Genomic DNA, 14582 nt, shown 5'->3' with positions numbered 1-14582 from the left:
CCCCCTCATCCCTTTATCCTGCCACCCTCACCTTCCCCCCGTGCGATCTGGTCTCGCGACCATATCAACCAGAGGGGAAGGGGAAGGGGAAGGGGAAGGGTGGTGGGGGAGGAGTGGGGGAGAGGGAGAAAAAAAAAGGGAAGGATCAAATCGAGCAAAGGAAGAGGATGGCGGGGGAGGAAGAAGGGGAGAGGGAAAATAGGAAAAAAAAAGAAGACTGGCACCGGAACCAGCGGCGGAGGTGGTGGTCGGCGACAGAGGTGATGGTGGGGGAGGAAGAAGAAAAAAAAGGGAAGGGAAATTTTTTTTGTGTGTGTTTTGGGTATTTTGAAGTGTGTAGGTAAAAAATTTTGAATTTTTTTTTTTAGATTACTGTAACAAGTTGGTAAAAAAACTAGTATAAAACAAACTTGAGTAAAAACTCAAGTGCCAAACAGGCCCGTATAGTGACACTCTTATTATCTATTTTATCATATAATCTAATAAATGAAAATCATAAAATAAAAATAATAACGAGAGCGTCATTGTCACACAGCCTAACTTTGGGGTTTAAAAAAAACTAGGCGCAGAATAGAGGTTTAAAAAAAAAGGAGAAAAAAGAAAAAAAAAGAAGAAAGAGAGAAAGAATAAGGAAAAACAGAGAAGATAAAGTATGGGCCTACGGGGGCCTTCTATCGCCCGGACCAGCAATTGAATTTGAAAATCGAGCGGGCGGCAAGCAATTCGACTACTACTGTTACGGATACTAGCAGCCAGGGCCACCGCCACCACCACCACCTATGAGCAGCGAGTCCCCACTGACGACTCCACCATTACATAATACTTAGTACCCTCTCCCGTATTTTATTTCAAAACCTCCTTGAATCATCCCCATCAAATCCCAGCTCAAAACAGATCTCCTCCCCAAGCTCCAAAAACAAAACAAAAAATGTCGGGAGACAACTCTACCTCTTGCGTTGGATCAATGTCTCGAACCAATCCTTCTTCATCCCCCGGGAATGAAAACGACTCCTCGGATCCTTTGATTCAGATGCCAGCCGGCCCTTCTCCTCCTCCTCCTCCTTCCAGGGCACCGCTCAATTCCATTCCCGATCCATCCCAAATTCAACATGACTTGGGCCATAACAATAACAGTAACAATAAGGAAAAATCTGCCTCCGGTGCTGGCACTAAATGTAAATCCGACGCTGCTGCTCATACTCCTCCTCATTCTCTTACTCCTACTACGCAAAAACTACAGCAATCACATCAGCTTCTGGTCGTCTCAAATTCCAGACCAAACGCAACCCCCAGGAGAGGACCCAAACCTACTTCCGACCCTACTTCTGCTCCAGCCACTCCCGCTTCTTCTTCTAAGCCCATTCATCACCCCCTTAGGATTTCCAATGTCGGACCAAAAGGGGCCATCTTTTCCAGAGGGATTTCCGTTCCCTATCCCGACCCCCACCAACTCCAGCACGTTCCCCATTTCGACCTGCCTCAAGACCATTCCTTTTGGAAACACCACAACGTCCAGGTTCTTTTACTGCTGCTGCCGCTACTACTACTACTACCTCTTTCTACATTCATTCTAATCACTGTGGAGTACTACCAATTTGCTTCTGTTATTTATTCTTTTAAAAATATTGGTGATTCAAGGTCTTGATTCGAATTCGACCCATAAGTAACATTGAAAAGGTGTCCCAAGGCTACGCCAGATGTTTGAGACAGGAGAGTGCCAAATCACTGGTCTGGCTTGGCCACCCTGAAACGCGATTTACCTTCGACCACATTGCTTGTGAAACTATTTCCCAGGTGCTCAACTTTTGTGCAATAATAATTTTTTTTTTTTGTGCATGTCTTAGTTGATCCTCATCTTTGTTATTCTTCTTTTAATTTATGCAGGAAAAACTTTTCACTGTTGCCGGATTGCCTATGGTGGACAATTGTATGTCTGGATATAATAGTTGCATGTTTGCATATGGTCAGGTATGGTTTGTAGATTGAACGTTCTTGTTTGATTGTCATACAACAAGTGGGTGATATTGTGATGTTTCTTGTGGGGCTCCGACGTGTTTCTGGTAGACTGGCAGTGGGAAGACACACACAATGATGGGTGACATAGGTCAAATGGCTGGAAAGCTCAATGAGGATTGTGGGATTACCCCTCGCATTTTTGAATACTTGTTTACAAGAATTAGTGAGGTAACTCACCTCGTCTATAACTGAGTCCTATCTGCATTACGATATATCTCCTTAATAGTGAAATGTTTCTGTTCTTAGGAAGAGAACAACAGAAGAAATGAGGGACTCAAATACAGCTGCAAATGTTCCTTTCTGGAGATATACAATGAGCAGATCACGGATCTTCTTGAGCCTTCATCGACTAATTTGCAAGTACCTCAAGTGTTGTTTCGCTTTTGTGTTTTGCACCACCTATGGTGACTTATTGTCTTGTTAACATTTTTTTTTGTTTTCCTTTTCTTTTTGTTTCTACACATTGACAATTACAGCTCAGAGAGGATTTGAAGAAAGGCGTGTATGTTGAAAATCTTACTGAGCACAGTGTTAGAACAGTTGATGATGTTCTGAGACTTTTGTTACAGGTGGTTCTCAATGGTGATCGTTATCTTTCCAATAGCACCTTTTTTTTGGGGGATATTAATTACTGTTATATTTTCATCATACACAGGGTGCTGCAAATAGGAAAATTGCAGCAACTCATATGAACAGCGAAAGCAGCAGATCCCACAGTGTTTTTACATGCATCATTGAGAGTCGATGGGAGAAAGACTCCATGACCCACATTAGATTTGGGAGGTTAAATTTAGTAGATCTTGCTGGTTCTGAAAGGTAATTTTGTTTATTTTAGGGACCATCTCATCTTTTTTAGCTTTTACTGAAATCCAATAGTATCAATTTGACTAGGCAGAAGAGCTCTGGTGCTGAAGGAGACCGCTTGAAAGAAGCCGCAAACATAAACAAATCATTGTCAACTCTTGGGTAATTAAGTCCTAAAATTGTTTCTGGCTAGGTTGACAAAGCCTATTTTCTTCTTGTTAACTTTTTTAATTTTCCTTTTCTGATATCTGAATTATCACTTTTTCCTTCTGGCATTACACTAGATCTCCCATACCAATTTGTTGTGCAGCGAAATTTGTTGAGATTAGACTTGAACAAGATCTCTCATTATTTACTATAGTGGGCTGGTTTACCATGATCTTGTCCTTAAAAAGCAGAAAGGAAATTAAATCTCATAAATGCAAAGGATGTACCAAATCAAAGTCCTTTCTTTCGCATGTAATTGTAGCAAAGAGCAAGTTGTGGTGATGACATGATGAAAAAAAAATCCTAATGCTTTATAGAAAAAGTTCTTTATCTGGTCCAAAAATAAATAAACTTCCGTCAGTGTAATAATTATTTTATTTGTTAAGGATGGTAAAGCAGCCAATGAGGAAGGTTTTCAACAGATTTTGAACATAATTGTTCATCAGATCACATCAAACCTCAGGAATTCTAGCCACAGTAATTGATTCAGGAAGTTGCTTTAGAGCATTGCTACATGCTTGTAAAAAATAGGGAAAATAAAATTTTCCTCGGTCTAAAAGTATCTATTGGAAAAAGAGATACTTTTTTTTTTTTTAAAACTACAAGCAGATATTCACAAGTAAATTTGGCGAGTGATATTTCCTCCTGCCAAGGTTGTACCTTTCTGCTCTAGTTACGACAATGGCCATTGTTCTTCATGATTATGCAACTGAAAACATTTTAGTTATTTTAAAGTGATTATTCACATTCTATTCAAGGTATCCCTAAATTTTCAGTGATGAATGTGCTTTTGTAGATTGGTCATAATGTCTCTGGTGGATTTAGCACAAGGGAAAAACAGACATGTTCCCTACAGGGACTCTAGGCTAACATTTCTTCTCCAGGTCAGAACTATTAGGAAGAGTAAGAAAATATTAGTGAAATTCCATTTGATTGGTATGAAATTTGAACTGCTGATGATGTTTTCTCTAGGATTTGAGTTTGATGCTTGCTTTAACGCAGGATTCACTCGGCGGTAACTCTAAAACTACAATTATTGCGAATGTCAGCCCATCTATTTGGTAAATATCTGACAAGGACCCTGGAATACTTACAGATAAATTATGATATGGAAAATTACTTATTTTACTATTTTACACGTAATCTTTTCTGCAGCTCAGCAAATGAGACATTGAGCACCTTAAAGTTTGCTCAACGAGCAAAACTCATTCAGAACAATGTATGAGCTGTTGAAATTCAATCAAGTATAGAAATTATTGACTTTCTTTCAATTCTTTAATTTGTTTCCTCTCTCCAGGCTAAGGTTAATGAAGATGCTTCTGGTGATGTAATAGCATTACAACGCCAAATCCAACAACTGAAGGTACTGGTTACATAATTGTTTATTTATCATTTCTCTTTCACACTAGCTGGTAACTGAGGCATTTATTAAAACAGGGTCAGCTGTCTATTCTGTTAAAGCATAGCCATGATTCAGAGTATTTGTCCCATCATACACCAAGTTGCAAAGAATCCTATTTGGGAACCTTTCTTGAGGAATTGGACTCATCAGAGCAAATGATTATGCATGATAATCATGGAACACAGAGTGGCAGAAGGAAGAAGGTGACGATCTATGACCTAAATGAATTTGATGCTCTACATATGGGGTGGTGTAACTTCATTACTTACAAATGGCAGACAATGTGCTCCAAAGCTACTTTACTTGGTGCCTTGAGAAGGGAGAAACTGGCTGAATTAGAAGTCAAGAGATTAAAAGCAGAAATGGAGCAGCTAAATAGTTTGGTAGGTCTAGCAACAAAAGCAAATCAGCTTTAGATTCATCTGGATATTTAAATATCATTACTTTATGTTCATAATAAGTTTTATGAGAAACGATGAATACTATAAGTTTCTTGACTTAAAACAAAAATTGTGGTACCATATGGCCCTTACAGGTTCATCAACTTGAATTAGATGCTCAACATGCTAAAATGATCCTGAGGTCCCGTGATGAAAGGATAAAGCACTTGGAACTACTTGCAGATGGTTTTGTCTCTGCTGATGCTTATATTCTGAATGAAAACAATGCTTTAAGAGAAGAAATTGAACTACTCCAATCACGAATTGGGAAGAATCCGGAACTGACACGATCTGCATTGGAGAATATTAGACTTCTTGAGCAACTCAGATTGTAATTATCATCACCTCAAAACCTTGAATACTTTTCTTGGATGTTAGGCCTCCTTCTTTGAATGGTCCACTGACTTGTTTGGCTACTAGGTTTAAAGAATTTTATGGACAAGGAGAAAGAGAAACACTTCTAGCTGAAATATCAGAACTACGGGATGAGGTTTGGCATGAGTAACTCTTGTTATATAATATTTTCTGATGCCCTGTTAAGTTCAGTCAAAGAATGACATTTGATATTTTTCTCTCAAGTTATCTGACATTCTTGAAGCTGAAGAAAGCTGTGTACATTCTCATTCATCTCCATGCAAAGAAAATCAGGTCTGTCTACCCCCATGCATAGTATGAAATCATTTGATTTAGTTATTCCACTTCTAATTTGTACAGTTCCTGAATTTGCAGGAAACTAGAGCTGAAAAGGAATTAAACAAACAGAGGGACTTGAATTCTAACTTAGTCAGGTACACCTTGCTAAATGTAATGATTTCAGGTTTGACTAACTTTACAATATAACCTGTAACTGACTGAATTCCGAAAACTACCACTAGCAGAGTTCAAACTATATTGGCCAGTTACCAGTTGTAGAGCCTTGGATCCTGTCTTTTTGTCGGCCATAACAATTATTTGTCATGATTTAATGATCTGATAAATTAAAGACATGTTGCATTGTGACATGGGAACTCAAGCTTTCCGCACCTTTGTGACAGCTTGCTTTATGTTTATACATTTGAATGGTCAAACCCAAAAAAAAAAGAGGAAGGAAATGTAATTATATTTATTTATTTTTCTATCTTTTTTCTGCTGAAAGTTATGGTATGATTTATCTGCATTTTGTCTTTCTTTGTTTGAGATTATGCAGGAAAAATTGAGCTACTAACAGTGACGGTTTCAACATTTGAATGATTGAATGAAACAGAAAGGAAATTTACTTAGTTTCTATTTCCTTTACTTAGTTTCTACTGTTTCTACCTTCTATCTGCCTAAGTTGTGGAGTTATACAGCATAGTTTTAATTACTAGTGCATTTTGGGAGAGCTACTTTGTATGGAAAGTTTCCAATCAAACAAACAGAAGAATTGCTGTTTTCCTTTTCTTTACATGAGAGTCAACCAATGTACCTTTCTTCATACTCCAATGAAACTCTATTGATCCAATAAAACGGCATAAAGGCAGAAGCATGAAAGGGGCATAACTTTTCTGGGACAACCTACCACAGCATCTGAGAATGGATACAGTTTTTGTTGTGCCTTGGCTATTCTTTTGGCATAAGTTGCAAGCTTTTTTGACTTATTTACAACTCTCTGGTTTCCTAGAGTTCACCTAATGTCCAAGTTTAATCAGTTAAGCATACAACATATTAGAGATCTTAAGTTGTTGCATTTTGTATCACTAAAATACATGAGCTGTGATTGTAGGGAAGTTGATGAATTGCAGAGGGAACTTGGGAAATTTATCGACTGTAACCTACCTACTTCTGATTCAGTAAGATATATGCACATGTTTTCTTTTTTGTTCTTAGTGGTAGTTCAATGAGCTTGACTTTCTGTTCTATAAATTGTACATTAAGACATAGCCAGTCGGTCATTGTATTTGATAGTAGAAATTGGTTCCCAATTTCGTTGAATTTTGCTGTTGATTACAGAGTTGTTTGCAGGCCAGAGAGATGCTTCCCAGAAGTTGTTCTGTAGATGAATTGGCATCTTGCATCCTACAAGAGGAATGTGCTTCATTGTGTGAGGATGGGCAACACATGGAGAGAGCACTGGTTTTGCAGTGCAATGAGATTCAAAAAGAGCTGAAGGATGCAAGATCGGTGATCGAAGCTATGGAATCAAAGCAACTCTGCTTGATCGAAGAGCTAGAATTTTTGCGCAATGAAAATGATAAATTGATGGAAACGTTGCAAAACCAGCAAAATGGGGAGGGCAAGCATAGGCCTGAACCTGAGCACTGTAATATGCAGAGTGGTTTTGTACTAGACGAAGACTTAAATTTTGTTACAGAGGGTGAAAATGACTCCTGCACATTGGTCTTGCAAGCTAAGTTGGTCAAGTTGTCTAAGGATCTTCAGCATGCTCAGTTGCTGAATAGCCAATATCTAAAGGATCATGCCACGGGCTTATCTCAGCAATCCCAAGCTGAATCAATCCAGGAAGATGTAGAGATTGAAACAACCAGAACAATCCTCCACTTGCAGGAAGAGATTGCTACACTGCAGTCAGAACTCCAAGGGAGAATAAAGTCCTTGGAGGAAGAAAATGGAAGTCTAAGAAATTGTATAGCAGCAAAGGACGGTGAAATGGAGGTATTGTGTTCTGAATGGGAAAGGGCAACTTTGGAGCTAACCAACTTTCTTTTAGATGGCTCGAAGTCAATTGGAGATGCTTCTTCACAGATAGAGAGTATTGGTAGTTTATTTCCCTGTGATAATGTTTGGGTCAGTGAACATGTGGAGAGAGCTGCTAAATTGTGTGTTGAGAAGGAAGAAAGTATGTTTCTTCTAAAAAGGAGTTTGGAAGATGCACAAACGACAGTCTTGGAGATGGATCAGAAATTGAATTCCTTGAGAGGTGCAACAATGGTGTTGTCTGAAGCTCAGCAGATAAAGCATTTAGAATCCAACCTGATATACCATGAGGGTCCAATAACTGAGGTTAAAAGATATGCCGATTATAATTTCTTAGAGATGAAAACGAATTTCCATCAGCCAATGGTGGTTCTCTGGGACAATGTTGAGAAGAACATGCCATCAGCTGATGCACATACTTCAGTGACAGCAGAGGTGAATGCTGATATTGAGTTGGCATACTATGGATTGCTCGAGGCTGAGAGTGCAATTAGCATATCTCGTGTAGATGCAGAAAATCATTTTATGTCCCTTCAGTCTGACATCCATGAAACATTTTCTCTATACAAGGAATTAATTCAGGATCTTGTGAACGATATCCATGATATGAGGAGGAACTTTGTGAAACTAAATGTAAATTATGGAAGTGTTGATATTCATACATCTGGAAGTCCATTAGTTCATACCCTTAGGTTTCTTGAGCATGAGAATGGGCATAATATGTTGCATCAGATTTTAGGTGAACTTGCTGAAGTAAATAAAAGACTGAATTCAATGAATGCATACCTTTCTGGAATTGCATATTCATGTCAGTCGCCAGCAGAAGTTAATGGATGGACCACGGATTTTTCAAGTTCTAATTCATCAGCCGACAGTGGTCTTACATCAAAGCAAATTGCTGTGAATCGTTATGGTCAATACCTCGAAAAGAAAACTGAACAAACATTTGACCTAGAGCCTGAAGAAAGTTTTGTTGTTTCTTCTAAATATCAAGAATCAGGACACTCAAGGCTAGCCCAAACACTGGATTGTGATCGACTAACTTCTTTTTGCTTGAGAAAGGAATTCAGAGCAGCATATGATGCTTTGTCAAAAATAAATGATCAGTTGACTGCAATTTTCAGTGTAGAAGACACATGGGATGGCTCTACCTCAGGTGTCTGCTTCACCAATTCACATTTATTCATCACAAACAAAGAGCACCACTTTGTTAGGGATGAAAATGAACAAGTGATCATGCCAAATGCAGGTGCTATGATACAAAGTCATGAGGAGATAACACAGATGGCTGATGCTAGCTGCAGTCTTACAAGAGAGGTAACTGAAATCTGAAAACAACTTTTGATTAATTTTGTTTTAGAAGTAAACCATCATCAGGTAGATTCACGAGATCTTCAGCATGTTGATAGAATTAACATTTTTACATTTACATTTTCCTATATGCAGTTTAATTCTTATTACAAAATTAATCAGGCAGACAGCTTCTTTAGCAAATTTGAGGAAGCTCAAGCAACTGTGAAGGAGGCTGATTATATGTTAAATGCTTTATTGAAATCAAATGATGATGCAAAACAGTTGACTTCTGCTTGGAAACAGGTTGGAAATGAGTTGATGATACAGAAAGCAAACTTGTTTGAAGAGATCAATCTACTGAAATCCTCTATTCATTTTAAAGAGAGTGAAAATGAAATGCTGCAACACCAAATTCATTTCATCCTGACAGAAATTGCAAGTTTAATGTTTCTGATAGAAGGTTCCTTTCAAAAGGATGTTGAAGATCTGTGTAAGACATCATATTGTGATACCATTTTGATGGTAAAGGAGACACTCAACAACATTTCCAGTTTGAGATCATTGTTGGAGGAGATTTCAGCTGAGGTCAGGGAAAATGGCATTATCTCTTTTGTGTTCAATGAGCGCTATTTGGGGAAGATTTATGATGAAATCAGAAGGCTAAACAAAAATTCAGATTTCCTTGCTTCAACTCGTGAAGAAGGACTTACTGTTATGCAGAACTCAGGAAAAGAGAGTGCGAGTTATAGGAGTGAAAGCGAGGTTAAACTAGCACAAGGTGAAGAGGAAGGGTGTCAATATGAATTTGTCAATAGATCAGAAGCAGGAGAGGATGACCTGATAAATGAACATTTGGAGCTGAAGAGAGAAGTGGAACGAAAAGAAGTTTTATTGAAAGGTTTACTTTTTGATTTAAGCTTGTTGCAAGAATCTGCTAGCAGTACAAAGGAGGCCAAGGATGAAATTGAAAAGTTACATGCAGCTTTGAACCAAGTTAGGAATGAGCTAAAGATGAAAACAAGTCAGCTTGATAACATGCTTATAAAGCATAAAACACTTGAAGGCCGTTTAATGGAGGCTGAAAATGCTTTGTGTGTCTCACATTCTGATTTAGAGGAGGTGAGAGGCACATTAGATATCTTGTCGGAAGAAAATGCTGAGTTGAGAATGCTCTTAAAGGATGTTTATCTAAAGAAGTCAGAAACAGAGCAACAACTGGAAGAACAAAGAGAAAGTGTGAAAGACTTAGAAGATGAAATCCTCCGCATGGCTTCTTCAGCAGAGGAAAAAATGGCCTCTTCAATAAAAGACATCAAGGATGATATGAAAAGGGTGACTACAGAAAGAAATCAACTTCTTGATCAACTTCAATCTCTACAGGACAAGCTCGATATTGCATATGCAGTAGCTGATGAAAAGGAGGCTATTGCCTTAGAAGCGTGCCAGGTATCCTCATTCACTATTTGCTAACGATTTTGAGATATGAGGGTGCTAATAATGCCATATATTCTGAACCAATGTTTCATTTTCAGGAATCAGAAGCTAGTAAAGTGTATGCTGAGCAGAAGGAAGAGGAAGTAAAGATTTTAGAACACTCAGTGGAGGAACTTGACAGCACCATCAATGTACTGGAAAAGAAGGTAACTTAATCCATGATTATGTCTACTTACTAAATTGTAGGATAAAGAGTATAACCCTTGCATGAGGCTCCTGCTGCTCTGTGGTCTGGTTGAACTGGATTCTAGTAGCCTTTTACCTAGAAAATGATTTGTTTTCCATTCTAGTAGCCTTTCCACTACTGAGCACCAATCTCACTGGTGTTCCAACTTTAGCACTTAATCACAAAAGCTTGAACTTTACTCATTGTAAATTAATCAAAGGAGGGTCTGCTGTTGTTAATCTCTTTTATGATTGAGATGTGACTTTGCTACTTAACATCTTGACAATGAAGCCAATTTGCTCCCACTCTTCTAATCTTTGTTGTTTAGAATTGCCTTCGTGACAAACTAATTCCTGGGACAATTATACATACAATCATTTCTGGTGTTTGGCTTCTAGGTTTCTGAAATGGAAGAAGAGGTAGAAAGATATCGCCAAGTAAGAGATTCTTTGGAAGTGGAACTCCATGGTCTGAGAGAAAGATTGTTGATGGTTGAAAGCATAACTGAAGATTTGGACTCAAGTAGAGAGCTGTCAGAAAATCAATTCTTGAGATCTATAAGTCCCTTTACTTCGCTTTTGTATATTTGTCCTGGTTTTTGAGTTTGCTCTGACTGATTTGATTGAAATGATTCTACAACCAAAAATGCACAGGGGAAGTGTGGAACTTCACGAGGCTCTGATTCAAATAAGAATTCTTGAAGAAGAAAAGGATAAACTAGCTAAGGAGGTGAGTCATGATCTGCTGGTGCATTTCACTGCTTGATGAGAAATTTCTACTTCTTTATTTTCTCTGTTGGTTTCAAGCGGGTAGTCTGTTTTGTAGATCAAGCAATATAGAGAATACATCTCTGAAGTTGTTGTGCATGCTGAAGCCCAGGCATCGCAGTATCAACAGAAGGTAAAGCAAGAAAATAGCAGGGTTAACTTTTCTTCTACTAGTCCACAAGCTGACTAACCATTTCCTGAATAATGGTGAGGGAAGGCATTTAATTGAATGTGCTTAGTGGAAAAAAATGAATGTTCAATTTAGCATGCAACAGAGCTAAACTTGTAAACTTTTAGTTGATCAAGAGCCTGGACGCTCATATTAAGCTCTGCAAGCTGGTGCAACTGCAAACTTAGCGACGATAGAACATAATCTAAATGAAAATAAAGCTGGACTCCCAACTGCTAGGGCTTCTTCAGAATTGCCAAATATTGTACAAGACATGCAAAATCAAACCTTAGCCTGTTGCTTAGCAAGATGGAAGTATATGTTTGGTTTTCTAATCTTCAACTTCCAGTTCTTGCATAAACATGTTCTTTTTCTCCTTTTCTTTTATTTTTTTACACTCCATTTATCAGTTTTTCATTCCATTTATAGCTCTTCACCTGATCTCATCCTTGACCAGTACAAAAGCTTGGAGGCAATGATTCATGAAGTCAGAACAGATTCATCCGATGTAATATGTGGAGCACCAACGCTGGATAAAACAGAGAAAACTTCAGTGAGATCAAGGGGCTCAAGCTCACCATTCAGATGCATTGCAAGTTTGGTGCAGCAGATGAATATGGAGAAAGATCAGGAATTGTCAATTGCCAAGTTTCGTATAGAAGAACTCGAGGCATTAGTGGCTAGTAGGCAGAAAGAGGTAGAATCAGTTTAGTGCACATACTTGTCCTTCTTAGAGATAAGTGTGTGTGTGTGTGTGTATACATACATACATATGTGTGTGTGTGTATTGGCTTGGTACTGGAAATACAGTTATTAAAATACAATGCATCCCTCCTAGTTTTTTTGAGTCAAATGCTTTGTTAATTCTCCCAGTGATTCTTTCTGCCTTTTACTTGGGCGTATCTAAAACATCTCGAGTTTTAATGTATTTTCTTTGCATGCATGTCTATTTGAAGCTTGCTTTGTTAATAATGTGTATTTCTTGTTATTGGTATCCCCCATATGATTAATCCTTCTTATGCCAGGTATGTTTGCTGAACACTAGACTGGCTTCAGTGGAAAGCATGACTCATGATGTCATTCGGGATCTGCTTGGTGTCAAATTAGACATAACAAACTATGCGGTATTTGTCCAGCACTATCCACATGTATGTTAAATTCTTTTCTGCAGTTTGTATGATTTATTTTATTTCACATTCCAGGACTTGGTATCTCAGAATCGGCTTCAAAAGTTAGTTGAGGAGGCTCAGCACCAAGCAAAGCAATATATTGTGATGGTATATAAGATGGAATTTTTCAGAAACTTCTAACTTTTCTTTTTCAGGCTTAACACTTTCTCGATTTGGAAAAATGGCAAGAAGGTATCTTGTGTGAAACTGAAATAGTTTTTTTGTTCTCCTTTACTGAAATAAATTCATGTAGGAGAAAGAGGTTCTGGAGCTGAGGAGGCGAATCAATGACTTAGTCGAGGAAAGAGAAAGGTCAGACAATGTTTACAATAAACCCCTCATCTGTTCTCTTCAGTTTTGTCAGTTTTCTCATTTGATTTGCTTTGCTTGCAATACTCAGTCTTTTCCTTGGGTAATTCACTATTTGTGACGGTAGTTTTGAGAGGTTTAGTTCGCTTAGCTTATACTTTACTTCCTCAGAGACAGAGAGTCATGGCTGTAATATTTATGAATGCAGTTGTGCATGTTAAGTAAAATATAGTTGACTTCACCCCAAGATCTGCCATTGACTGTTCTTGCTTAACCAGCATTAGCCAAGTAGGAAGTGTGTGATAAACTCCAGGAATGAAGCTCCTACAGGGTACAGATAGAATACGTTGCAATACACATTTGTTTGCTTTTAATGCTCTTTTCAATGCGCTCCACGATATTTTCATCTTGGATTTTAGCGTTTATCACAGAAGTGCAACCATTGCCTTGGGTTTTCCTCAAGTAACACTCAGTCTCTCGAGTTCAGGAGTTCTATGCCCTGACGTGTCAAATCATAACAGTCACCTAAGCATGATATTTTCAAATGGAAATATCATGATATTTTCCAGGCAATATAATCTCATCTCAACTAATGTGGAGATCATGATTTGTCAGATGCGTTTTGGAAGTAAATAGAAGAGAAGCGGACGTCCTTGCCACACATATGATCCTAGAACAAGTACGGGAACGAGATCAGTTGCTGACTGCACAAAATGAGATGTTAAAAGTATATGTTAACAACATCTTATATTTTTTGAGTCTATGCATTAATATACAGTCAAATTTAGTCTCATCTTCGTTGTTACCTTTTTTCCAGGCAGACAAAACAAACTTACAGAGGAGGGTTGCTGAGCTAGATGATATGGTGAAGAAACTGATTGGTAGACAGAATATTGTTGTGCAAAAGCAGCAAACAAACGAGTAGCTTTGCAAGGCTAAAAGGATAACAGCCTTAGCAAGAAGCTGAGTGCTAAGAAAAATTTCTATGACGGGTCAACAATTGACCTGCTCACCGTCAGATGATTAAACCCAGGTATCCATAAATGTAAATCTGTTTTAACAGGTAGAAGAGGTCGTCATGGTGTTTGATATTTGCCGTGTGCTGCACATTCTGTTAACTATTGAATAGCCTGGAGTTGCTGGAGGAAAGGAAAAAGAATGGACGATTAGAGAAGCCTTGGGTTGCATCCCGTGTTAAAACGTCAGAGTTTTGAAACATCAAACTTCTGTGGAGAAACTAGGCTCCATCTGATTACCCGTGTGCAATTGTGCTGCTTCACTGTTTTGGAAACAAAGATACCAAATCATGCATAGAATTTATTTTCTGTTATGCGTGGAGAATGTACAAAATTAGAGGTTTGGAAACAACTTCGTTTTTTAAATTCCATCTCCCCCTTGTTAGGACAAAAAAAAAAATGAAATTAAAAAAAATGTAAAGTTTAGAGAAAGATTATCTTTTTCTTTTGGAGTCAAATGAAGTTTTTCATAGTATTTGAGATATTAATGACATCGTTCATAATCATTGCTTGAATTTCGTTTGCTTATGCCTATTGGTTCTTAGGTGCATTGATGATAATAATATATTGCATTCTTCGATCTAATCCAAAATGGTGTTTGGCAAGAGGATTTTGGAATTAGGATTTGAAATGAATCTCATATTGGACGGATTCCCC

General features: G+C 38.0%; 1 protein-coding gene across 1 annotated transcript; it reads left to right on the top strand.

Annotated features, from left to right (window-relative positions):
• Window positions 1-928: 928 nt before the first annotated feature.
• Window positions 929-14364, top strand: LOC113764883 (kinesin-like protein KIN-12C). The gene is made up of 31 exons (XM_027308925.1): window positions 929-1516; window positions 1639-1794; window positions 1885-1968; window positions 2065-2184; window positions 2263-2376; window positions 2493-2585; window positions 2672-2832; window positions 2908-2982; window positions 3824-3911; window positions 4030-4088; window positions 4183-4246; window positions 4325-4390; window positions 4465-4632; window positions 4708-4812; window positions 4965-5200; window positions 5290-5359; window positions 5449-5517; window positions 5599-5657; window positions 6611-6677; window positions 6838-8859; window positions 8989-10281; window positions 10368-10475; window positions 10894-11075; window positions 11149-11224; window positions 11321-11395; window positions 11889-12128; window positions 12457-12555; window positions 12634-12708; window positions 12854-12912; window positions 13525-13636; window positions 13727-14364. The coding sequence occupies exons 1-31, from the start codon at window positions 929-931 to the stop codon at window positions 13832-13834; spliced, it is 6891 nt and encodes a 2296-aa protein (XP_027164726.1). The 3' UTR covers window positions 13835-14364.
• Window positions 14365-14582: the final 218 nt, after the last annotated feature.

The sequence above is a fragment of the Coffea eugenioides genome, chromosome 3 (assembly GCF_003713205.1).
Source record: "Coffea eugenioides isolate CCC68of chromosome 3, Ceug_1.0, whole genome shotgun sequence".
Lineage (NCBI taxonomy): Eukaryota > Viridiplantae > Streptophyta > Magnoliopsida > Gentianales > Rubiaceae > Coffea > Coffea eugenioides.
Note: the sequence above shows the minus strand (reverse complement) of the source record. Positions and strands in the feature narration are given on the sequence as shown.